The 23925-nt window shown below is 45.0% G+C and overlaps 1 protein-coding gene across 2 annotated transcripts in view; it reads left to right on the forward strand.

Moving 5' to 3' along the window:
- Window positions 1–22331, forward strand: part of KDM5B (lysine demethylase 5B) — a 55572-nt gene extending 33241 nt beyond the window's left edge. For both annotated transcript variants that reach the window (XM_074564060.1, XM_074564061.1), the window contains exons 13-27: window positions 346–465; window positions 2270–2464; window positions 2877–3058; window positions 3702–3826; window positions 4154–4304; window positions 6568–6682; window positions 8684–9039; window positions 10053–10191; window positions 12623–12802; window positions 13593–13751; window positions 15591–16076; window positions 18362–18473; window positions 19776–19915; window positions 20445–20771; window positions 21455–22331. In XM_074564060.1, coding sequence (XP_074420161.1) covers window positions 346–465; window positions 2270–2464; window positions 2877–3058; window positions 3702–3826; window positions 4154–4304; window positions 6568–6682; window positions 8684–9039; window positions 10053–10191; window positions 12623–12802; window positions 13593–13751; window positions 15591–16076; window positions 18362–18473; window positions 19776–19915; window positions 20445–20771; window positions 21455–21592 — 2925 coding nt within the window. In that variant the 3' untranslated portion in view covers window positions 21593–22331. The remainder of the gene's footprint in view (window positions 1–345; window positions 466–2269; window positions 2465–2876; window positions 3059–3701; window positions 3827–4153; window positions 4305–6567; window positions 6683–8683; window positions 9040–10052; window positions 10192–12622; window positions 12803–13592; window positions 13752–15590; window positions 16077–18361; window positions 18474–19775; window positions 19916–20444; window positions 20772–21454) is intronic.
- Window positions 22332–23925: the final 1594 nt, after the last annotated feature.

Consider the following 23925-nt stretch of genomic DNA (forward strand, 5'->3'; position numbering starts at 1 on the left):
GTATTTGATTTACAGCAGCATGAACTTCTGAGTAGGTTTCAAATTTCTCTTCCCCTTCAGCTGCACACGGAGGAAGGCCTTGCCTGTGTAACTGCGCAGGGCTAGCAAAGTGTGAAAGGCACCGACAGCCGGCAGAAAATGGCTGAGCGTGCGGGTATGGCTGAATTGAAACCCCTTTGCTTTCTAGGGTTTTATATGATGAGTTACCAAATGCCCATTGTAATTCTTGGGCTTATGTTTTAAAACTATCCAAAGTCATCAGAGCAGTTGCTAGGAACTGGAAATCCATCACAGCCTTCGGTTCTGTTTAGGTTTGACCTAATGCTTGTCTGTCTCGTCTCCTAGGTTTATCGAACCAATCAGTGTGCTGGAGAGTTTGTGATCACCTTCCCAAGAGCTTATCACAGTGGCTTCAATCAGGGTTTCAATTTTGCTGAAGCTGTGAACTTCTGCACAGTTGACTGGGTATGTTCCAGAACCAGTTCTTCATTAAGGATGCAGTTCCAAAGCGGTTCCTGGCTGGTGTACAGCCGTAACTTACTGCTGGTACACAAATCTAGCCCACAGATCAGAAGGAACCTGTTACTGGAAGCAGAATGCTTTGCTGAAGGTATTTCTTGCATGTAGTGAACTGTGGGCTTTCTCCGGTTCCTAAGATTCGGTTTGAAATTATACATTAGGGCTGATGGATCGTTTACAGCAGGAGGTAGGCACGGTCCTGGGCATGCCCAGAATACGAGAAGCACCAGTGCTGCTGGAATCTGCTCCTTCTGTGTCCCTCAATTCCATTCAAATTGACAAGAGCTGGGTTGAAATTTTTTTGTTCGTTGCACTGGGAATTCTCCAGGAGGTGTTTCTACACCTGAAAAAGAAAGCCGACTTGGATTTCTTGGACTACTTTTCTACTTCAGCTTCTGTGATTAAATTGGATGGTATATTAAGAACAATTAAAGACCTTGATAGTCCTCCTGGGGGGGAAGAATAATAACAGGAATTGCATCTGATGTGAGTATATCCTCTTGGATAGCGGAGGTGCTGTAGGTTTTTAGGGACAAATACCTTAATGAGAAGTGAACAGGAAGTTTTAATGTTCAAACAAAAGGTTTACAGACCAGTATTTTACTCCCAGTAAGCTTTGTTCAGCTCATTGAAACAAGGGAGACAGGCACACATTACAATTACTAGTTCATAGTAATTTATTAAGTTTTTTGTCTTTTTTGAAATAAAAACAAATGGAGGATATTTGTGCCAAAGTTAACAAGTAGTCATTTCTCCTTCTCAGCAGATTTCTCAGACGCGTGGCATTGCCTGATCTCAGAAAGATCCTTTGAAGCTACTGATACTTCAGATTACTAGTCTTCTGATTTATTTCTTTTTCCCCAAAAAGGTCTTAGCTATTTCTAAATATCGCCCATGAAAAAATGTTGCTAGATTTAAAAAACATAACTTAGAAGTAGGAGATGACTAAAACTGGAAGAAAGCTTTCTGTGCTGTAGGTGACCCTGCTCTGGCAGGGGGTTGGACTAGATGATCTCCAGAGGTCCCTTCCAACCCCTGTCATTCTGTGGCCGTGTTCGCATATCGGCTGGTTTTCCTCTTGTCCTTCCATGAATTTCATACCGGAGTCTAACATGTAACATCATCGTAACCTAAGCATCACTATCTGCCGGGTCAGTGACAACCTTAAAGCAGTGAGTAACCTGCCCAGCCCAGAATGAATTGTTCAGTCTGCCTGGGGTTAGTTAGGGGCTTTAATGGTTCATGGAGTCAGCAGTTTCTCAGGCTGCAGCACTGTTCACGTCCTACATGAAACAGCCATATCATTTGAGAAGAAGGTCCAGCGTGCCCTGCCGCCTGCTGTCGGGGCATCCCTCCAGTGGCAAGAGTAGGGCAAGCGTACGTACTCTTCCCTTGATGCTTCTCCAGTCTCTGTGTGTTTTTTAGCTTGCATCTTCCTGAGCCTACTGTGGTTTAGTGATTTAGTTACCCCTAATAACGATCTCTTCCAGATAGCACATTTCCCCCGTGACCCTAACTAAACAGCTTGCATCCGCGGTGTCCACTGTAAAAGAGTTATAAGCAGTCCTGGTTTACAAGAACTCCGGGTCTTGATTTCTCTAGTTTGACATTCTGAATTACGAATGGTTTTGCTAGAAGGACTTGACTGGGCGTTTTATGTGGATAGTTTTTGGTTAGTAGCATAAAAAGTTAGTATCTTAATGTAACTTTCAAAATTAACTCTTCATTTATTCAATGTGTTTCACTGCAGCTACCATTGGGTCGCCAATGTGTGGAACATTACCGTCTGCTAAACCGTTACTGTGTGTTTTCTCACGATGAGATGATCTGTAAAATGGCTTCCAAAGCAGATGTTCTTGATGTTGTGGTAGCATCTATGGTTCAGAAAGACATGGCTATTATGATTGAAGATGAGAAGAGGTTGCGTGAGAAGGTTGATAAACTGGTGAGTTGGAGGAAATAATATTATAATGAATAAAAGAACTGTTAAAACAGTGGTGTGAAAACACGCTGGGACTTGTACTGTGTTGTCAACGGCTTAGAGCTACGTAGTTAGTACCTTCCTGAGTAGCATTGTTGATTTCGGAGAACCATTTGGGTAAAGAATGATTTATCGTGCATCTTGTTTTAGTATCTGCCCTTTAGTATTGTTCAGAACGCCTCTTTTATAGCAGTATTTGTTCTTTCAGTAGTCAGAATAGCTGATTGCTCATTAACCAAGATTTCTGTCTACCTGGTTTTTAATATCTTATTTCTGAACTTCATTATTCTCTCGATAAATTTAGCTTCTGGTGTTTGAGCTTGGAATCATCACCTCTTCATTAGACCTTGAGGTGATGTAACACACTCTTTTGCAGGGAGTGACTGACTCGGAGCGAGTGACCTTTGAGCTGTTTCCTGACGACGAGCGACAGTGCTTAAAGTGTAAAACCACCTGCTTCATGTCTGCTGTTTATTGTCCGTGTAAACCTGGGTTATTGGTGTGCTTGTACCATGTCGAGGATCTCTGCTCCTGTCCCATCTACAAGTATAAACTGGGGTAAGCTTTAGATAGCAAACGATACTGTGTTCTGGAGATATTTCTTTTATGTGTAGACAGTGCAGGTCAATAATCCAGCGCCTGCTCTGTTTTGTCAATGGTGCTAGTCTCGGTGTTCTGTTCTCTCAGCCCTTTGCAAATATAGTGCCCCCAAAACAAAGCGCCTTTTTTGTGCTCGTATACAAGGGCTCTTTCTTTTCAGCATTCCTCTCTTCTTGCTCTATAATAGGAAAAATTGCTGGATAAGTTAGTTTGCCTTTTTATTTATAGCAATAAGGTCATCATGCCTTACATCTAGTCCTTGCCGAGTAATATCTTTTCGCTTTTGTTAGCTTTCCTTCCTGTTGTCATCTTTCCTTTCCTGTTGTTTGTTGCATCTTTGTCTGACGTGAATGTCGCTTGTCCTAAGACAATTTCACAGTTGCTTCAATTTGTGATGTTGAAGTTGTTTTTCCAATTGCCATGCTGAAGCTGTCTTAGGAGGAGCGTGGTGTGGCTGTAGGCTGGTCTCAGTTGCATGAGCCTGGTGCCCCGTAGAGCATTTCTGTGTTGTATGGACAGGCACATCCTGATGCCCCTCCCTCCCACCCTCCTGCTCTCCCCTGGTTTTTGCTGAAGAGTTGGACTTCTGTGCTGCTTGTAGGTACCGCTACACCCTGGAGGAGCTGTATCCGATGATGAACGCACTAAAGATGCGTGCGGAGTCATACAACGAATGGGCTTCCAATGTTAATGAAGCTCTGGAGGCAAAAATTAACAATAAAAAAAGTAAGTATCTTACCTTTTTGTCTGCAACACATAATTTTAAATGGCTAATTTTTCAGTTTTTATTTTCTGAACCTTAGCAACTTTTGTCTTATGTGACAATCAAAAGAAATCATCTATAATTTCATGATTTAAAGTAAATATTTTAGGTGTTATAGTCCCAGAAATTATGCTAAGCTATCTCTGTGTGAGAAGATTGTAAATCACTTTGAATCAAAATATAACTAAAGTTGAAATAGAAATATATTTAATGTGTTGTGTTATTCAGCCTTACCACTTAAAATCCACCACAAAGGGGGACTTTTATAAATTTAGTATCTTTCCCAAAAGGTCTCGTCAGTTTTAAGGCTTTGATAGAAGAATCAGAAATGAAAAAGTTTCCTGACAATGATCTACTGCGACACCTCAGACTGGTTACGCAGGATGCAGACAAATGTGCCTCGGTGGCACAGCAGCTTCTTAATGGCAAAAGACAAACCAGGTAAATGTTACTATGTGTGTTTGCAACACAACTGAGTCACTGAGGATAGATGCCAGTGGCCAGTGATAGATGCCGGTGTTCTGTAAGACTGAAAAATGAAAGCGATCTTCCTGTCTTCTCAAGAGAGCCATCTTTTACAGGGAGATTCACCTTTACTGCATGTAATAAGTTAAACATCCCGAGCTTTCAGTCTCTTCTTCCTCTGTGTTTGACAGTTGGGCAGTAAGTGTTCCCCGAAAGGAGAAATTGGTGTGGTATTTTCAGGCAAAGCAACACCCAACAAGATACAGTCTTTGTGCCTTGGGGACTGAAAATCTGTCAGTGGTGCTTATGTCAGTAGATTCATTACACTTTATGGCTTGTGTAAAAGTAAAGCGTCGTAGCTTTCTGAGCTGATGACGATGGGAATACTGCATGAGATCTCTGAAAAATACTTGCTCTTTCTTTGGCAGCACTTACGTTAAATCTTTTAGACAGGTTATTTGACTGAGGAATTTGAAGACAGGGCAGTGTTTGGGTAACGCATGCCTTGTGAGCTGGATGTCTGGCTGCCTGGTCCTGCTAGCACTTACTGTGTCTGGAACGAGTTGAAAGGAGACAGAAGATCCAGAAGGACAAGGCCAGGTCTCCTCATTGCATCAGTTGGTGGCTGTGTTGGTGTATTAGCTTTTCTCTTGGAGATCACAAACCACCATCTTCTGTTGCAGATTCTCCACCCAGACTTACAATGGCTGTATCTAGTCTCTTGGGATGATAGGATTCTAAGAAAATCTTGGGTTTATATATGTGGAGGACAATATTGTTCAAGCCCAACAATCTTAATAGCATGAATTACTTCAGAAAAACCTGTTTCTCTCTTTTCCCATCTGGACAACTTTTGGCTGTCTCTGCTGCTTTGAGCAACGTGGTGGTTTTTTTCAGAGCAGTTGCTCTTCGTGCTGGTGTAACCACGTGTGTGGCTTCTGCACATTGCCTGCTTCAGCAGGTGTCTTGGAGCTTGTCACTCCCTGTGTTCTTACAGTACCTCAGCAGGAGACTTTGGCAGCAAAATATTCAACTACTGTTTAGACATTATTTTTGTAGCTGTGATTTCCCGTCCTGGTCATAGAATTGTTTAGGTTGGAAAAGACGTTTAGGATCATCAAGTCCAACCGTTAACCCAGCACTGCCAGTTTACCAGCACTACCCCATGTCCCTCAGCACCATGTCTGCCCGGCTTTTCAGTACCTCCAGGGATGGTGCCTCAACCACTTCCCTGGGCAGCCTGTTCCAATGTTTGATAACCCTTTCTGTGAAGAAATTTTTCCTGATATCCAATCTAAACCTCCCCTGGCGCAACTTGAGGCTGTTTCACTTGTCCTATTGCTTGTTACTTGGGAGAAGAGACCGACCCCCACAAAAACCAGTAAAACATCATAGCCCATAAACCAGCCTGTGTTGTACCTGAGACTTGGAATTTATTTTATTGTTCAGCTTACTATGGATTTTGGAACTCCCAACATGATCTTGCATATCCTTTAAAAATACCTATTTTTAACATGGAATGGTAAATTAAAACTTGTTTTATAGTGTTCACATTCCAGTCATGCTGGCATATCCTGCTGGGATGTTGTTTTCCTCTTTTGTTTAAACGACATGCTGTGGATTAAATTGGAGCCAGCACTTCAAGGGCTTGCTTTCCTTTTCTGTTCAGGGTTCTCAGACCTAGTTAACATTGGCTTGAGTTTAGAGAGGTTTTTAATATTAGCCAATTTGTTAACACTTATAAGCCACTCATTTGATACAAAGCTTTTAGATAAAAATGAAAACGATGATTTCAGCGAAAGAGGATTTTTCAGAAGTGCCTACACGACCTGTAAATATAAAACCCATTCAAAAGTGGGATTTGTTCTCTTTTGGTGTGGGCATGGGCAGAGCTTACTACAATAGCTATTGCAACACGACTGAATAGTTTATCCACAATTGCTTTGTGTTCTGGAAAAAAGCCTAATTTTATTTCATAATAACCAGTGCTCTTCCAAGGCTGAGTAGTTGTTCCAGAATACTATTTAATATGAAAGAGTTTTCAACAATAGCTATTCTGCTATAGCTAACCGAAGTTTTCCCATCCGTGTAAGCCCTAGGCTGCTTGGATGCTTTGGAATATTCTGTTATTTGTGAGTAAAGCTTGACTTTCAAGAAATAATAAGCAGATTTTTGAGGAGTTTAGATTTTATTTTATTTTTTAGTGACATCCACAAAGCTGAATTGTGTGTAATTGCAGGTACCGCTCCGGAGGAGGAAAGTGTCAAAACCAGCTGACTGTGAACGAACTCCGGTTGTTCGTGAGGCAGCTGTACGCTCTGCCCTGTGTCCTCAGCCAGACACCGTTACTGAAGGTAACTGGGAAGAGCCTAGGAGAGAGAACACGAGCGTTTGTTACACTGATGTATTAGCTCTGCGTTAATCTGCTATCTTAGTGTTTGCTCCAAGAATAAATACCTTTGAACTGGCCGGTCTGCATAACTCGTGCACGTGAGTTGCTTAAGAACGGAGCTCTCTGACCTGCTGCTGTTCATGGTCAGTACATTCTTATGCTACACAAGGGAATCAAAATGTTGATGTTGTATGAAGTAACGCAAAAGAAGCAGCAGGATGACCTGGGTAACTACAGATAAAAAGTTTGGGGTCAGTTAACTATTCTCCTCTTAGGAATGAGGCCAGGCTTACCTGAGAGCATTCAAAACTCCGTAAAGCTCTGAGTGACAGTCCTCCCATTCATATCACTTTCCATCTTTGTTAATCCAGAATCAGCTTTCCTCATAGTCTTGTAATTAGATACCTCCTCGTGCTATCAACCCACGTTCCAGGAAACAACACAGAGAACCCTGAGCTACCTAAATACTTGTCCTAGCAGAGTACCTGCTGCTGACCGTGAGTCAGATCACTCTGTCTCCCATGAGCATCAGCTAGTGCTGATTATTTGCTCTCCAGATGATCAGCCCTCAGACAAGTTGAAAGTAATTCGAGACCTGGTTTCAGAATTTGCCAAAATGTATCCCACTGAGGGGTAATCAGAGGGAGGAAAAAAAAAAAAAAGGAACCTAGATTCCAGGCAGCTGCAATTCCTGTCTTAAAGGAGAAGGGCTTTGTGTATTTGTGACTCTTAGAACCGGGAGATGCAGTGTCCAGCTCCTGAGCTCTCTCAAGTGTCCACACAACGCTGAGACCAGACAACATGGTGTATATTTGAAGCAGAATAGACCGGTTCATCTCAGCTTTATGACTACTGCTTTTGAAGCTTTATCGGATCTGGAATGTGTGAATCAGATTTTATGTAATCCTATTTACAGTTATTTGTTTATAGCATTGTAACTCTGAAGTTACCTTAGTATTTAAAAAGCAGAAGTTCAGAAATGCTAGACATGCAGGCAGTTCTTCTCCATCTGGCATTCCTGAACAGGGAAATAGCAAACACATATGGTCAGGGTATTCTTATATATCATTCTTAATCCTAAATCATATGTAGTTATGCAAATCAGGCTGTTAATGTAAATGACCAACAATTACTAGAGATTGGTGCTCAATTTAATATATCTCTAAAAGCCTTTATTTCCATTATGGGTGAGATTGCCTACCCTGACAAACAACCTCCTTGGCAAAATTCCAAGATGTCAGCTGTGAAGGAAGAACTTTCTGCTGGAATAGTGCTTCAGCAGGGCTAGGAGCTCTGGTCAGGGTGGCTACAGAATTCCAACCAGGACAGCAGCCTTCGCAGGGAGTACTCTGGCTAACTGTCCGTTATCCTGGGTGAAGTGCGAACAGCCACAGATGAACCTTTTGGGTATTACACCGTTGAACATACGGAGAGAGAGAGAAGGTGCTGCGCTGCGTGAGCGAGTGAAATGCCTGTGGCTTCCTGGGACTGGGTGGTCCAGCTCAAAACCTTATCAGTGCAGCAGCGATGAACCCCAGAAGCTCTGTGCCCTTCCTGGCTTTCTTCAAAGCCTTTTTAACTGAACCGTGCTGTTCTTCAGCCTTCTTAATCATTCCAGAACAAAGCCCAAAACAGCACTGATGGAACACTTAAAATTTCCCTTTAGATCCTTTCTATTCCTCCGAGACCTTTTTGACACTTGTCTCTTAGTTCAAAGGAGTTTGGAGTGGAATTGCCTTATTCTGTGATCCTCAAGCTTGTGGCCATGTTGTGTATGAGGAGACGCTGATACATGCACCGCGTGTTGAAGACGCTCTATTTCAGTGTTCCAGATGCCGTGCTAATTTGCCATGCACGTTGTGGGCATCGCAATGTGGTGTTTCCTTGCAGGCTGGCACTTAAATGTTTAAGAGATTTGGCAGTGGGCTTTCTTCTGATTTATTGCTGCGCTTGTATATTTCAGGATCTTCTTGATCGTGTGGAAGCTTTTCAACAGCAAAGCCAAAAACTGCTTTCTGAAGAAATGCCGAGTGCTGCAGAACTTCAGGAGCTGTTGGATGTCAGCTTTGACTTTGACGTTGACCTACCCCAACTGGCTGAACTGCGGATACGTCTGGAACAGGCGCGCTGGCTCGAGGATGTGCAGCTGGCTTCCTCAGACCAAAACTCTCTTACTCTAGATGATATGAGACGCCTTATAGACTCAGGTGTTGGACTCGCTCCCTACCCAGCAGTTGAGAAAGCGATGGCGAAGCTGCAGGAGCTCCTTACTGTCTCTGAACACTGGGATGACAAAGCCAGAAATCTGATAAAGGCCAGGTAGAGGCTAAATCTTAGTGTCGCATTTTGTAGTTCCATGAGCTGTTTAAGATGGACGCAGGTGGCTTTTACCTCTGAAGGGGCTCCTTTTTGTTCATCCAGTTCACAACGTGAAGGCAAAACTTGTGCCATCCTGAAGGGTGTGGGATGGAGAAGGGGGATGAGTGACTGAGCGGTTTTAAACGGTGGTGGTGGCTTGCAGGGTTTGTGGTGCTCCACTGTCATCGTGCACGTTCTCCTTTTGACACAAGGAAGGGTTTTAAGATCTCCCTTCCTTTTCCACCTTCTTCCCTCCCCCAGTGTCAGACTGGAGGATGCATGTCCAGATGGAGCTTAGATATATACCACCAACTGGTAAAAATTTATTATACGGACTATTTCTAACATTGAGGAGAATTTTCCAGATTAGTTGGTGCAGGGGAGGAGGAAAAAAGCCAATTACATCCTTACTGAGAAAAATATGCTTGCTCATTGCTTTGACCTTCTCATTTATAAAGGAAAATGGGGGAGAGCACGGTCTACTTAAACTTTAGTAACAATACTGTTTTAAAATTATAACTTCATAGGGCACAAAACTGGTATAAGCTTGGGTTTAACCTACAAAATGGAGATGCAGTTGTGTTTGTACCTTTCTAAAACATCAAATTATGAAATACAGAAAAGCATTTTTCAGGGTTTTTTAACCTTCTAATATAGAATCTCTTAGGGCTGGTACTGTTTTAGGGTTCAGTGTGCATTTGAGGATTCAAGGTTCTATCATTCAAAAGTTAATAAATGTTAAATCTCCCTTAAGCCCAAATATGTAAATATTTCTAGGAGGAGTCTATAGCAAGCAAATGAACGCTTCTAAAAGCACACCTGCATTGCTAGTGCCCTGGTTGTACAGTATGCATCTCCAGTGCTGGACATAACGTCATTATTTGGTGTAACCCCTTGGTTTTAATAAGCCAGATGAGCAGAAGAACCCCAACTATATGCAGTGTTTTACATTCGGAGATGTTTTGTTTGCGTAGACCACGGCAGTCACTGAGCAGTCTGGTGGCAGCAGTGAAAGAAATAGAGGAGATCCCAGCCTATCTCCCGAACGGTGTCGCGCTGAAGGACGCGGTGCAGAAGGCCAAGGACTGGTTGCAGGAAGTGGAAGGTCTGCAGGTACGTAAGCTGAGCTCCTCCTGGCTGTTGGGAGCGCTGGTAACCCCTCCAGGTGGGCAGACCCACGCTCTGCGTGCACTTGGTGCCTCAGCATCCCGCTGAACCAAAGATGCTTCATCTGTAGCATCCCATTGCCCTAGACGTGGTGCAGTTATGTCTGAGTGCTGTTACTTTTAGTTTTGTTTCTGGACCCGATATCTATTGTTTCACCTTTCCAATTAACTGACTGCAATGAAGTTATAAAGGAGCTATTAGCAAAAATCTAAAGTTAAAGAGATATTCTGTTATGGAACCTTACCTTAAGGTAAGTGTTGCTCAGTCACTTAGTAACGATTACCTGGTAATTATATTTTTTTGTACCATTCTGCATCTCACTGCACTCCTGGGACACGTGGTATGGAGCAGGTGGTGATCAAAGCTCTGCTTGCTGACTCCTGAATCAACAAATCCCCTAAAACATTTAAAAGTCACCAATAATATTTTTTCACAGCCTTCACTTGTTTGACTAAACAAATAACTTTCCTCTAGCATCTTCTAAATAAAAAAAAAAAAAAAAAAAATAGATATTTCCTGATCAGACTAGTGTCCTGTCCTTGTATTTTCTCCAGTTTGGAGTGCACCTTTCTGGAGCATGAGCATCTGAGCGTGGCTCACGTGCTGTACTGCAGGTACAGTCTCGCCAAGACCTGATGATACGGGTGATAATTCTTACTGGTGGTGGAATCGCCTCTTCTGAGGCCCTGTAGAATTCACTTGCTGTTTCCACATCTGTATCATCGGTGATATGTCAAACACCCTGTGGTTGAGAGGTATTCCCTCATTTGTTAGCCAGGAAGCATGGGCGGTCTGAAGGCTGTTTCTCGTTCTGTTCCTGTATGGTTGGCCTTTGATTTCATAGATTAAAATACTTGTAATTTTGTAGTAGTTCTGTCTGAATTTTGAGGTGGAAGTTACTTGATTTCCTCTTCTTCCTTCCCTATTCCCTCCCCTGCCATTTTTAAGGCTCCCCCCGGCTTTGTGTGACTTCCATTTCCCTGTTCACACTCTGAAATAGGCTTTCATCTGAGCAAGAAGTTGATGGCAGAGAATGAAAACCAGAGGCTGATAAAGACCTCTACAGGTTTTCACCTGGGCTTCTGGTGCTTCCCACTCAAATTTTCTATTTTATTTTTTTTTTTAACCTTTCAGGCAGGTTTATTTGTGGACCCAGTTTCCTCTCCCCTCTTCTCTCTTCCCACTGCCCCCCTTGCATTGGCACGGTGTCTCCTGCAGCCAGACACTGGGCTAGTTGAAGGCCAGGCGAGCAGTCGTAGCCTGGGCCGTCTCTTTGAAGCGGTTGGTGGCTCAGCCTCGCGGTGCTGGAGCCCGGGTCACTGCGCGGGTCAGGAGCGGTGGGACTGGGATAGCCCTGACTTCACATTTTGCTATAAGGTGCCAAATATTTTCTCCTATTTTCATTTGTCGTGTTTTTTCCATAAAGTGAACTCTGATCTGACTCACTAGTGTATTTTCAGACCTATCTGACATAAATTCAGCTTTTAATAAAAACTTCTTTTGAGTTCAAGAAGGATTTATTTAAAAAAAAAAATTAGTTGTCCTGAGCTTTGAATTTTTGAAGGAATAAAGTTCATGTAATACTAGGCTTTGTTTGAGGGCTGTCTTGAGAGTTCTTAAGCGAATTGTTCTTGGCATTCGCTAATTTCTTGGTTTGGATTCTGAAATTCTGCCTCCGGAATATGGAAAAATGTGTCTGTCTGTGCCAAGAATTTTTGCTGCAGTTCTGTGAAGATTTTTGTAAATGCCTGCAGTCGTGGGGACTTGCAGGAAATTCTTGGTGCCAGCGTTTGAGTTTGCTGCTGGAGATGTTGGGGATGAGTAGTTCTGGAGTCCCACATCACCGCCTATTTTGGAAATTACCTCTCGGTGCTGCTTTACTGCTGGACGGCGTCTAACTGGGCTGCCTCGGGCGCGGGCTGCTGGGGGAACGAAGAGAGCTCGCGTTCAAACGGCACGTTGGCTACTTGAGATCGTTCCTTGCTCTTGGCGTGCCGGGGTCTGGGTTAGACTTGCCTTCTGGGTTTGTTTCAAAATTATTTTGATTTTCTGCTGTGAAGGCAGATTATTATATTGGGAGTCTGCTTATATTGTTGGCAGTCTCTTTTTTTTAACTGTCATTTGGTAAGTGTATTCCTTTTTTTTTTTTTTTCTTTTTTTCTTTTTCCCCCTTCACAAGTGTTTTATTAGTTTTGTCTGTGTACTTTAATGGCCAGAGCATGAGAAGCACAATTGTTGGAATAACAGCTGTGGAAGCGACTGAAATGTCTAAGCAGTAAATTCTGTTTACCTTCAGCTAATCTAAATGACTTGCTGTGATTCATGCGAGTGGTGTGTCTCATACGCCTCAAGCATTTCTTAATTTATAACCTGACAGGCTGGAGGACGCGTGCCTGTGCTGGACACGCTAGCGGAACTCGTCACGAGAGGTCGATCTATCCCAGTGCATCTGGACTACCTGCCGAGGCTGGAGTCCCTGGTGTCTGAAGTTCAGGCGTGGAAGGAGTGTGCAGCGAACACGTTTCTGTGCGAGAACTCCCCTTATTCTCTTCTGGAGGTAAGAGGTCTCAGCGCTGGAGAAGACCACCATCCGTACCACAGCAAAAGCACATCAGGGTTACAGTATTAACTCCTGACGTAGCAGTAAATATTAAGTATTTGCAGAATTGTTTTAGCATTGTGTTACATATTTTAACTTGATTTTTATTAGATTGACTTATCGTTTTAATGATAATTTTAAACTTTTTAAATGCTTAAGATACAGCTACACTTTATTCTTTTTAATGAGTGGCTAATGGGAGCATGTTGTGCCACAGTCTGGCATTTTCAATATGAAGATGATAAAATTGACACGTTTGTGGCACCGAGTTTACTGCAGCTCATTGGGCTGCAGCCGCTGGAGTGCAGGTTCATCCCCGCTTCATCCACCCCGGGTTTAGCCGCGATAAGGGCGAGGCTGTTCCTGCTCTAGCTCTTGTGTGAGCACCTGCAGGTCTGGAGCAACCCACGCTCTGCCCGCGCTGCGCCTGCTTACCCCAGCCCTCCTCTCTCCGGGAGGGCAGGCGGGAGCACAGGGCAGCCCCTGGAATTCTCCGTGGTTTTCCAGGGTTTGCAGCTTAGATCGCACGGAGGGTCTTTGCTGCGTCAGCTGTCTCTGTACACCAGCAGTCTAAATGAAACATGGGGGTGTTTGTGCTCTACCCATTTTATAAAATCGCATTTTTAACCTTCCAACTCTCCCCATTTCCCAGATAACTTCATCCTGGTCACCCAAACCTTTGATGGAAAGAACGGCAGGACAAATGCATTAAAAATGTTGCAGACAATACTGCTTTTCTGTCCCTCAGGTCTTATGTCCCCGCTGTGATATTGGAATGCTGAGTCTGAAGAGGAAGCAGAAGAAGCTGAAGGAGGCAGTGCCGAGTGGAAAGAAGAAAAGCACTAAGCTGGAGACTCTGAGTGACTTAGAAAGAGCGCTATCCGAGAGCAAAGATACTGCGTCTGCGGTATGTGCTTTGCTTTAGGCTTTTTTCTGAACCGGAGTGGCTTCTAAGTTCTTTGAATCTTTGTTTTCCCCTCGTGCAGGAGTGTTACCCTCCACTCCTTTAGGTTTGCTCTGCAGAAGGACTTCTAGGGCTGCACTTTCCTGTGCTGCTTCAGACTTCCCAAAACTGCTTTTAGTAGAAAAAAAACGTGTGTTGTCTTTGTGCTTAAAGCAGCCTTACAGTTTGCCAGGCAATGTCCGTAGCCTAACAAAGCATAGGAAAATAAAAAATTGAGACCTATTTTCCCTGCACCACACCAAAACCTTATTAAAGATAGGACAGGCTTTTCCCAAGTCTGATCCTTTCAAAGAACACAATAACCCAGCACCATTTATAATTAAAACAAACACCATAAATAATTAAAGAAAACCTCATGCATTATGAAGTCAATAAAACACTAGTTCTGGATGGAGCAGACTTCGTTGCTGGTGGTAAAGGGCTTCATCCCAAAAGGCCTGTTTCAGAGCCTCCACTATGGTCAGATTAAACGATGTCCCGTGGTTGGATTCTATTGGATTCTATTAGGGGGTTTTTTGTGTGTGTATGGTTGGACTCGACCTCAAAGGTCCTTTCCAACCATGAAGATTCTATGATTCTGTGATTAATGAGGAGCAGTAGACTGGTTTCATAGGGTTTGAATATAATTGTCCCTTTAGGTATGGGACACTTCAGTTTTAACCTATGGCAGGTGCTTGAACCGTGTACATTCAGTGCTTCGGTTTTGGCCTCCCTTGTCTGGAAATCCAGACTTACAGACACGTCCCTGCAAGTGCTGATGGGAGAGCCTGGGCCTTGGAATCGCCCACCCTTGGACAAGATAATCTCTCGTTAGCGGTTGGGGTATTGAAAGAGAAGGGTACTCACGTGGACTGCTCCCAGGAAAACGCACTCATTTAGTGGGGCAGGTTTTCTTCTGGACACGAAGGGAACAAGGATCTTCTTGTAGTGGAGGTTTGGATGTCCACAACGCTGGAGCTGCAGTGCTCAGCGCCCGGCCGTACGTAACGCAGCGTGCTGTGCCCGCGTCCCGTACCTGCCCGTGCTGGACACCGCTGTCTAAATTTTGCATAGCTGATTTTTCTCTAGACATCACGTTTCAAAGCCACAGTGTGTGAAATAACTTATTTTGTATATATTTATAAACCCTCCTGTATACATTTATTTTTATATATAATATTATATTTTATATAATAAAATGCATAGAATGTATTAGTTGCAGCTGCTACTAATAGCCTTTATGAAACTGAAATATATTCCTGTCTTTAATAGTAGATAATGCCAAAGATTCCTTAAAAAAAAAAAAGGATCATGAGCAGGTGTAGAAAAGCAGAGCCCGTTCAGGCGTACACCTGAATTTCACTTGGCGTTTACAGACCCAGAGCGAATACAGAGTCAGACCACGTATTTGAGACGTGTTCGTAGAGAAGTACCTGCAAGCCAAATCTGTGCTTGTTTCAGAATTTAAGCTGCTTTCATGAAGGTAATATTTTTGTAGTAGAAAACATGAAGGATTTGGAACAGAGAGGAAGGGAGTCAAGAGGTTACTTTTGCGAGGGAATAAGCCTTGTATGTCTGGGCCCCATGAGGAAATGGAAGGAAACTGAAGTCCCATCGCGGCACATCCTCGTAACTGCTTTGCCTCAAACATTGAAAGCCTTGAAGGGTACGGGGTGAGGAGCTCCCTAACGCTCTGCGATACTTGCTGGCGTATCGGAGGAGTGTGGCTGTGCAGAGGTCAGCCTGTTTCTAATGAGTAATGTTCCTCTCGAGATCACATCCCTTTCTTTGAACTCCTTTTAGATGGCTACGCTTGGGGAAGCCCGATTAAAGGAGATGGAAGCGTTGCGTTCTCTGCGAGCAGCAAACGAAGTCAAGGTGCTGTCTAGTGAAGAGGACGCAGAACTGAAAGTCTGTCTGTGCCAGAAGGAGCCGGCTGCTCCCATGATCCAGTGTGAACTCTGCAGAGGGTTCTTCCATACCGGCTGTGTTTCGGTGCCCAACGTTTTGCAGGGACCTCGTGTATGGCTCTGCCCACACTGTCATCGATCAGAAAAGCCACCCTTAGAAAAGATCTTGCCGTTGCTGGCCTCCTTGCAGCGTATCCGTGTGAGGCTTCCTGAGGGGGATGCCTTACGGTATATGATCGAGAGAACTGTGAACTGGCAGCACAGAGCACAACAAATGTTATATTCAGGGAACCTAAAACTTATACAAGACAAAGTTGGCTCAGGATTATTGTACAGCAGATGGCAAGCCACAGCAGGCCAATTGCCAGAGACAAACAAGGTGAGGCCGGGCTGCTGCCGCGTTTCCTGGTGGTGGGTGGTCAGAAGAACAGTCTGCAGCGCCTCTCGGGGTTTGGGTTCGTTGTATCTGCACACAAACACTGTCAAGGCAGACTGATGTCTTACTTTACCGATATAAGGAGTTTGGGTTCTGCCTTCCCGGTTAGCCAGGACGTGTGTGTCCTCCAGCAACAGCTCCGTGTTCTCCATCTGCTGGAGTCCTGGGAACAATTCCTCCTAAAGGGCCTGTCTTCCTTTCTCCTCCTGCCAGCTCCCACACTCTAATGTGAGACTGTTAAGGACAGAGTTGCTGAAGCTATTGTTCTCGAGTGCTTAGTATCCAGTTAGTCTTTCTGTTCTGTTCTCGCAAGTATTCCAACAGAGCTTTAAGTGTGGAGAATTAGTAACAGAGGCACAAACCGACCAGTGTGGTACCAGCTTAGCTCTCAGGTGAGGTTGTTTTCAGCAGGGTATCTTCGTCCGTTACTGCTCCCTTCTCCTTATCACTGATGCAAGAACTCCCAAGCTGAATGTTTGGCTGCCATTGCTGAGTTAAGCTACAGCAGGTGCTTCAGGTGTGGTCACGGGGGAGTTTCAAACCTCCCCCAGTCCAGGTCTTTCATCAAAAAGCGCAGGGAAAGTGGGAAATGGGTTAAGCATTTCTAGTTTTACAGAGATAATAAATGCAGAAAAATACCTGATATAAAAGGTCTGTGCAGCACAAAGAACATAAAACACCCCCAAATGAAAAGCACTCTGTTGCTTTTGCTTTTTGAAACACTCCAGTTCTGCTAGTCCAGCCCTGTTAAAGTTAGCCTGTGTGGTTTTGTTTTCATCCCCAGTTACATTAAAACATAAAATGTGCCACGCGTGCTTGTAGAGGTATCGTAGCTGCTTCTCACGTTACTCAGCTACGCCAAGTTGCTTGTGTTGGCCAAATTTTTCAAATAGGCAAGTCTAGTTTTAGAAATTAAAACTATGTTTAGGCATCTAAGGGAATTTTTCTGATAATTTTGGTTTGAAAATGTCTTTTTACTAGACCAACCAGTACAGTTGGGGAAAAAAACTGGGCAAGATTTTGGGCGTATAAGTTGATGTTTGGGTCAGAAATGGGAACAGTAAGCTTAGTTTTATTAACTCAGTGTGGTACCATGAGGTTCCTCTGACCTGAAAGCAGACTAACCATTTTGGTGCGGTCTGGAGCTGAAGGCAGTAAAGGTAACTCTAGCAGAGCTAGGTCAGCTCCTGGCGGCCACATGTCCCAAATCAGAAGTCCCTGGAAGCTCAGTGGAAGAGCATCTGACCAGGTGTGTCAGCTTGGGTCCCTCACTAAGGAGCCTTCCTGGAGACGGTGGTACTGAGGGCAGGTCAGGGGTGGCCTCCAGAGCTGTCTGGGCACAGGCGCTGAGCTAAAACTTGAGGATTTGAGGTGTTTCTTGGTGGATCCAGCGTCTCAGCATTGCGCTCCTGTCCTGTAACGATTCTATTTTGCCTGTTATCCGGGGTAATCCAACTCTCCCATACCCCCAGAGAAGCTCCTAGTGGTAACTGTTGGAGTTGGGCTGCTTTGACACTGGCCAAAGTGAAGAATGTGGAGCACTTAGATGAGTTTGAAAAATTCACTTGAAAAACAGCTGTGAGAAATGGGTGAGAGCCAGATTTTGAAAGGGGCCCTACACTTGAATTCGTGAGGTAGATGGTATTTTGGGAGGCATCTGGTGAGATGCGTTTCTGACACTCCTGAGTCCAAAACTGACACTTGGTGGTTTGCGTAAGTGGCCTTTGCGTGAGCAAGAGCATGTTTTGCCACTGGCATGTCTTCTCTGCGGGCTGAGGTAGAGAGAAGGGCTGCAGAATGGTTTGGTGTCTCATCGGATCAAGGCAGTGAGAAATCACTTCTTTATTGTGAACAAAGGGAGGAAACTGTCATATTTACCCTGAGTCAATGGTAGAGCTGAAGCCCTGGCTTCCACGAGTCCGGGATTATCCCTACAGTGACTCTGCTCCATGGGCTCGTTCTCCTCTGGTGGCGCCCGCTGCTGCGTGACCTGGGCCAGCTTCTCATCTCTCTGGAAATTATAATTCCCAGCTAAGAATTCTGGCAGTGAAGTTGCTTTTGCCTATTTGCAGGTGTAGGATGAAGGATTTGGGTGCATTAGATTAAACAGTTTCTGGGAATACAAGATTTAAGCAGTTGTAAGAGAAACAAGTATTGATTCTATCGCAGTTATTTGACACTTCAAAACTATGTGTTTAGTAAAAATATGGATGTGTTTTATTTTCTAGGTTTCCCAGACAATTGGAGCAATGTCGTTCTCCATGCCTCATGACTGGGATAACAGAACCATATATTTGCATTCTCCATTTTCGACGGGACAGCACTGCATCCCACTTCATGGTTTGTAATCTTCACTTTGTTCCCTCCCCCTCCTTTTTTTCCTGCGTCTGGTGGAGTAGGGGGTGTCCTGGTCAAGGGGAGATGGCTATGGCAGGGCGGCACTGCGCAGTGCCTCGTTGCTTCTCCATCCCCTCAGCAACTTTGGAACTTAATGCCCGGCTTTGGGAGAGGGGTGAAGAGCTCAACGATCCAAATGTCCCTCGTGTAATGATGAGATGGGGCATGGTAGAAGAGGTGTCAGCCGAGAGCTGTCTCCTTCCCAAATGCACAGCACGCGGGGGGCTGTGGGCAGCCAAACGGGCTGCAGGGGCGGGAAACGGAGGGGAGAGACTATTGGAATTGTAGGTGGTGGATGGGAACAACGTAGGGAAGTGGTGCTGGAGACCATGGGGTGCTTAACCCACAGGACACGAGTCCACCTAAGTTCTGCTGCAGCACAACTGTCACAGTCACCGACACTCGAGTTTTCTCAGCTGCTGTGGCTGCTACCGTTCTCCAGGTCACTCAGCGCAGGCTCTGCATGCTTCCTAGCTCAGATGTGCTACAAACTGCATCATTTTCCAACTTTAAAAGTTATTTATCACTTCTTTCCTCCTGATGCATAATGCTCAGGAGGTCTAGTCTTATCTCTGTGTTTTCAAGTCAGTGCCGCTTAGTCCATGCGAATATTACACAAGACACTTTGGTTTAACGTTACAGTTAAAATCCAACAAGGCGGTCCTTTGTACTGCCAGCTTTGTTTTTCAGGCCGTAGTTGAATTGTACTGAATGCTGTCTTAAAGAACCCGAGATCATTTCAGAAGGCCAGTGCGCGTTGGGGAGCTCGCTAGCAGCAGTGGGCAGTGACTGCCAGGCGGGACTCGGTTGCAAGGCTCATCCTCTCGGCTCTTCTTCCTCTTCTCTCTTGCCTTCACTTACGGATTTGTGCAGTTTGTTCATCTTACCCGCCTCTTACCTAGGGAGGGGATCATCGCGCTCGCAGCCTCAGAAGCGGGAGAAATTGCCAGGAACGATGGCAATTGCTTATCCCCAAACCAGCAAGAAATGCTAAACCTGGAAGGGACTGAGCTGCAGTGCAGTAACTTTTGTGCAAGCCTTTATCTTTCTTTTTAACCCCGTTGTTAAAAATGAGCAGTGAAGAGGGAACAGATAAGAGTTAATTCATACACTTGCAGATTTTAAGAAGTCTTGCAGGCTTTTTTGAATGTGCTGTCAGAGAAGAATTTTCATCATCCGCGCAGTTCTCGCCAGCGCTGACGCTGAAGAATTCCTTTTCTCCCCTCTCCCTGTCTTTCATAACAGTCGTTAGCACGGAGCTGGACGAGCTGATGATGGAAGCACAGCTGCTACAGGTTTCTCTGCCTGAAATACAGGAGCTGTACCAGATCCTGTTCACAAAGCAAACGGAGCAGAGATCACCCGTTGGAGCGGCAAGTGAAAAGGCAAGTGTCTGACAAAGGCGACGAGCTCGGGGTCGCTTTGGAGTAGAGGCTCTGCCTGAGCCCAGGAGCTCTACGAAGGTTTGTGTGTGGCTCTGCTCTTCCATGAAAATACATTTTCCTTGTCCACAAGGGGTCAAGAAGTTGATAATTAATTTGTTACAAACTATTGAATATCATTTGTGGCCTAATGTGTTTTTGCAATTTGAATCTGGTTTTTATGGTCGTGTTTTGTATTTTAAAGACGTCTGTCCTAATTTGATGTTTGTCCTGTGTTTAAGAGGCTTTCTGAGAGGGCTCCCTCTGGCGCAGTGGACTCAGAGGCAGGAAACGGGAATCTTTTTCCTATAAATTCTGTCCCTGGAGTGTGACCCTGTCCTTTGCTCCCCTTACACATCCCGCTTCTGCTGAGAAAGCAGCGCGCTCTCAAACACTCTGCACTTAAGCCTCTTCTTAAAAGCAGGGTATGGAATAACGGGATAATGAGTGTTATTTGCGTGCTTACAATTTTGCCAAAATATCTTTCCAATAGAACGAATGCTGCAGAGGAAAAAAGGATGGAATTAGTTACACGGAGAGAAAACTAAAGCGGCGTTTTGAGAGAGAGAGCTTCTGTGATGAGAAGAGAGCAAGAGTAAAAAAAATGAGAACACCCAAAAAGAAGAAACTGAAACTGAATCACTCAAAGGACGTCTGCACTAACAAACTGGAGAGAGAGCGGGAGCGTCTCTTTGAGATGCAGCGTTCCAGTGAAAACCACGTGCTTCCCTCAGACATGTCGTTCTCTGAGCAGGAGGACTCCGAGGATGAAGACGCCATCTGCCCTGCTGTGAACTGTCTGCAGCCTGAGGGAGATGAGGTCAGTAGAGGCGGACCCGCGGTGGTGTTCCCACTGCTGGGATCTAGAGCACCCGGCTGCCCTGGGACTGTTTGACTGCCGCAGCACAGAGCGAGCGGGAGGCGCTCAGTGACCCAGAGACAGTGTCTGCCACTGCTGGGACACATCTAGTAACGATCCTTCCCGCCTTCTCCAAGAGCAGCCATGCAGCTGGGCCTGGGGAAGGCAGGTGGACATCAAAACGTCTGCGTGGAATTGGAAGGAGGAGGTGGGGCTGTGCAGACACCGTATTCGTCTCCGCTCTAGAAATACGGGTGTAGAGACTTCGTGGGTTGCAGCCCTTCTGTGGATGTGGGCAGTGCCTCGGGGCTCTGCCTGGGGGTTCCATCTGTTCTGGAAAGAGGGGAAAAAGGGACGTTCCCAGGTGCCGGGGAGGGGGGGGGTGGTCATGGTGAAGTTGCCATCTACAATTTTGCTATAGGTGGGAAAGCAGCAGGAGGGATAAGGGACAAGTCTCAGCTTCAGAGGAGCTGGGCCGCAGGAGTCCAGAGAACGGAGAGTGTGAGCTGAATATCCAGCACGAGCCACTTGTAGAATGGGACGTTTCTCACTCCTTTCAATAGATTGAGAGCCCAAAAATGACTCATCGCCCTGTGTGCGTGCCTGGGCCTTCTCTGAACACCCGTATGTCTGTTCTTCATTAGGTGGATTGGGTCCAGTGCGACGGCAGCTGCAACCAGTGGTTCCACCAGGTGTGTGTGGGCATCTCTCCAGAAATGGCAGAGAAGGAAGACTACATCTGCGTCAGCTGCACTGGGAAGGACTCTCAGTATCGGAAGTAAAACTCCCCATAAACCATTCAGGACTTGAATAAAGAAGGTTATCAGAGTTTTCCAATAACGCCACAGGGGCTGGTTTAAGAACCAGATTGCAAATGGTGCTACTTCTATCCTTATGGGATCATTTTCCAGAACTCAAAACGATTTTTGACACTTTTGTATTTTTCCCTTGATCTGTTTGTGGTTGTTGAGGTTTGAGATGCTGACTGTTTAGCAGGGGTTTCCACCAATTTGGAAGGCATTTGAAACACGCACCTTTTATTGTACAGCATTAAATTACCTCTCTGGGATTTACCGGCGTATTTAATTCAGCTTGGTTGAGGTGCAAAAAAAACCTGCACCACGAATTTTCCAATAAGTCCTCTTTTGAGGAAATCCCTGTTTACTCTGTTAATTCTTTGGAGACTTTAGTTTTTTTCCACTTTGTTTTTCGTAGACTAGGTTTATTTATCTGAGCAATAACTTCTATGTCTGGTTTCAGTGACTGGAATGACAATTCTGAACAGCGTGTTGCTTCTAGCATTGGTTGATGTACAGAAAGCGAATGTTAGACCCTAGTGTCACTGATGGCCCAGTGATGTAGAAGACAGGAAAAAAAAAAAAAAAAAGCTCTGTAAAGTAATTGCCACAGCTGTATTTTGGCTTTCTCCTTTTTTGGGTAGCTTGTATCAAATGTTGCAGTTTATATTGTGGAATAAACCCCTGGTTATGTTATAAAATTAAATGTTGGTGTTTTTAGAGAGCTTGAAACGCAGTTTCATTTCCCTCCGGATCAATACCGATTGTGTCGGTGGGTTCTCTTCTTCAAGAGAAATCTGTCTTTAAAAAAAGAAATGCGAAAGCCACGATGCTTTCGTACTTTACTTGTGTATTCAGCTGCGCCACAGGGCCGTGCCCCTTGGATTCCATCCCCACGTGGATCCTGCAGACGGGACGACGTTGGGTTTGACTTTGTCAAAGTAAATGAGAGCTTTGTTGTTTGCTTCGGGCTGGGCTCCTCCGTGAGCATCCTTTGCACCTTCTTCATCACAGGAGACAATTGAGGGTGGATCGTGCTCGGCAGCAGCAGGATCTGTTAGGATCAGCCCTCGCTTTCACTGCTCTTCATGTCCATCCTAGATTTCCTGGGGATAAATGAAAATAAGCCAAAAAAAAAAAAAAGTCCTTTCCACCCTGTTCTGCTTTTTTTTCTTTGTTTTTTTTTTTTTTTTTGAATGAAGCAACCAAGTACATCAACCTCTCTCGATTGCTCAGCTCCTGATTCTTTATTTAGTAAGAATAATTTATGGCCTCTACATTAGTTTAATCATAAAATAGGACAAAAATCAAATTAGTAATCCTACCTGTGGATTTGAGGCTGAAAAACCTGATTTTATGTAAAGCCTGCCTGTACCATCCATCAGACGTGGGGATTGTAGCTGTGGTGCCACCTTTAATCTGCGGGACGTGTCCTCTCTTGTGCCACGGGAAGGGCGTCAGAACAGACTGGTACCTGCCCAACTGCTCCAGCTGCAGGCACGCAGATCGCAAATAAGACACTTGATCCGAAGGAGGGGGCAGGGGTTCGGTTTCGCGTATTTCTGGTCTTAAACTGAAGCCCAGCGTGCTGAGGGCATGAGCGCGTGTTTCCAGGACCTAGTTGTAAAGTTCCTAAATTGTTTGAATTGGTCTTTCCAGCACTCTGCCCCCGTCTGAGAAGAGCAGCTTGCGGGGCTGCCCTCTGGCTCTGGCTCTCCGTTTCGGAAGCAAACGCAGGATTAAAAGGCTTCGTGACTCCCAACACCCCTTGGGGATGCCTTGGATCCAGAGTCGCTGAGAGCTGCAGAACCAGAGGCAGAACATGGGCGGCTTTGGAGGAAGACTGGAAACGATGGTGACCAGATTGGTCACTGTGTGCTCTGATCCTCAGCGGTGGCGAGGTATCCACATGGACCTGCAGCCTGGGATGGATCTCTGCAGAAGGCTTCTTCCAAAGGTGGCAAAAAGAGATTTTAGGCAGTTGTGTCAGCACTTGCTAAGTTAAGGCGTCAGAAGTGGTGCTGGTTTTCCTCACACTCTTTCCAATACCATCCGTTTCTCTACTCACACCCCGATAACGCATACACAGGAGTTATTTTCCACAGGCAGGAGCTGCTGCTGCAGTTGCATTACTGGTGTGATGAGTGCTCAGCCTGACCCACCACCAGCAAAGACACTGCGTGTGGAACAAAGCGGAGAAAAGAGCTTGACCAGGATTTGGTTCCAACAGTAAAATAATCCTGTCCTTCCCTTCCCCAGCGCCTTCTGGGGGATGGTCTATGCTGACACCTCTTCTTTCGGGCGTGAAGACAAAGGTA

Source organism: Larus michahellis, chromosome 21 (genome assembly GCF_964199755.1).
Source record: "Larus michahellis chromosome 21, bLarMic1.1, whole genome shotgun sequence".
Classification (NCBI taxonomy): domain Eukaryota; kingdom Metazoa; phylum Chordata; class Aves; order Charadriiformes; family Laridae; genus Larus; species Larus michahellis.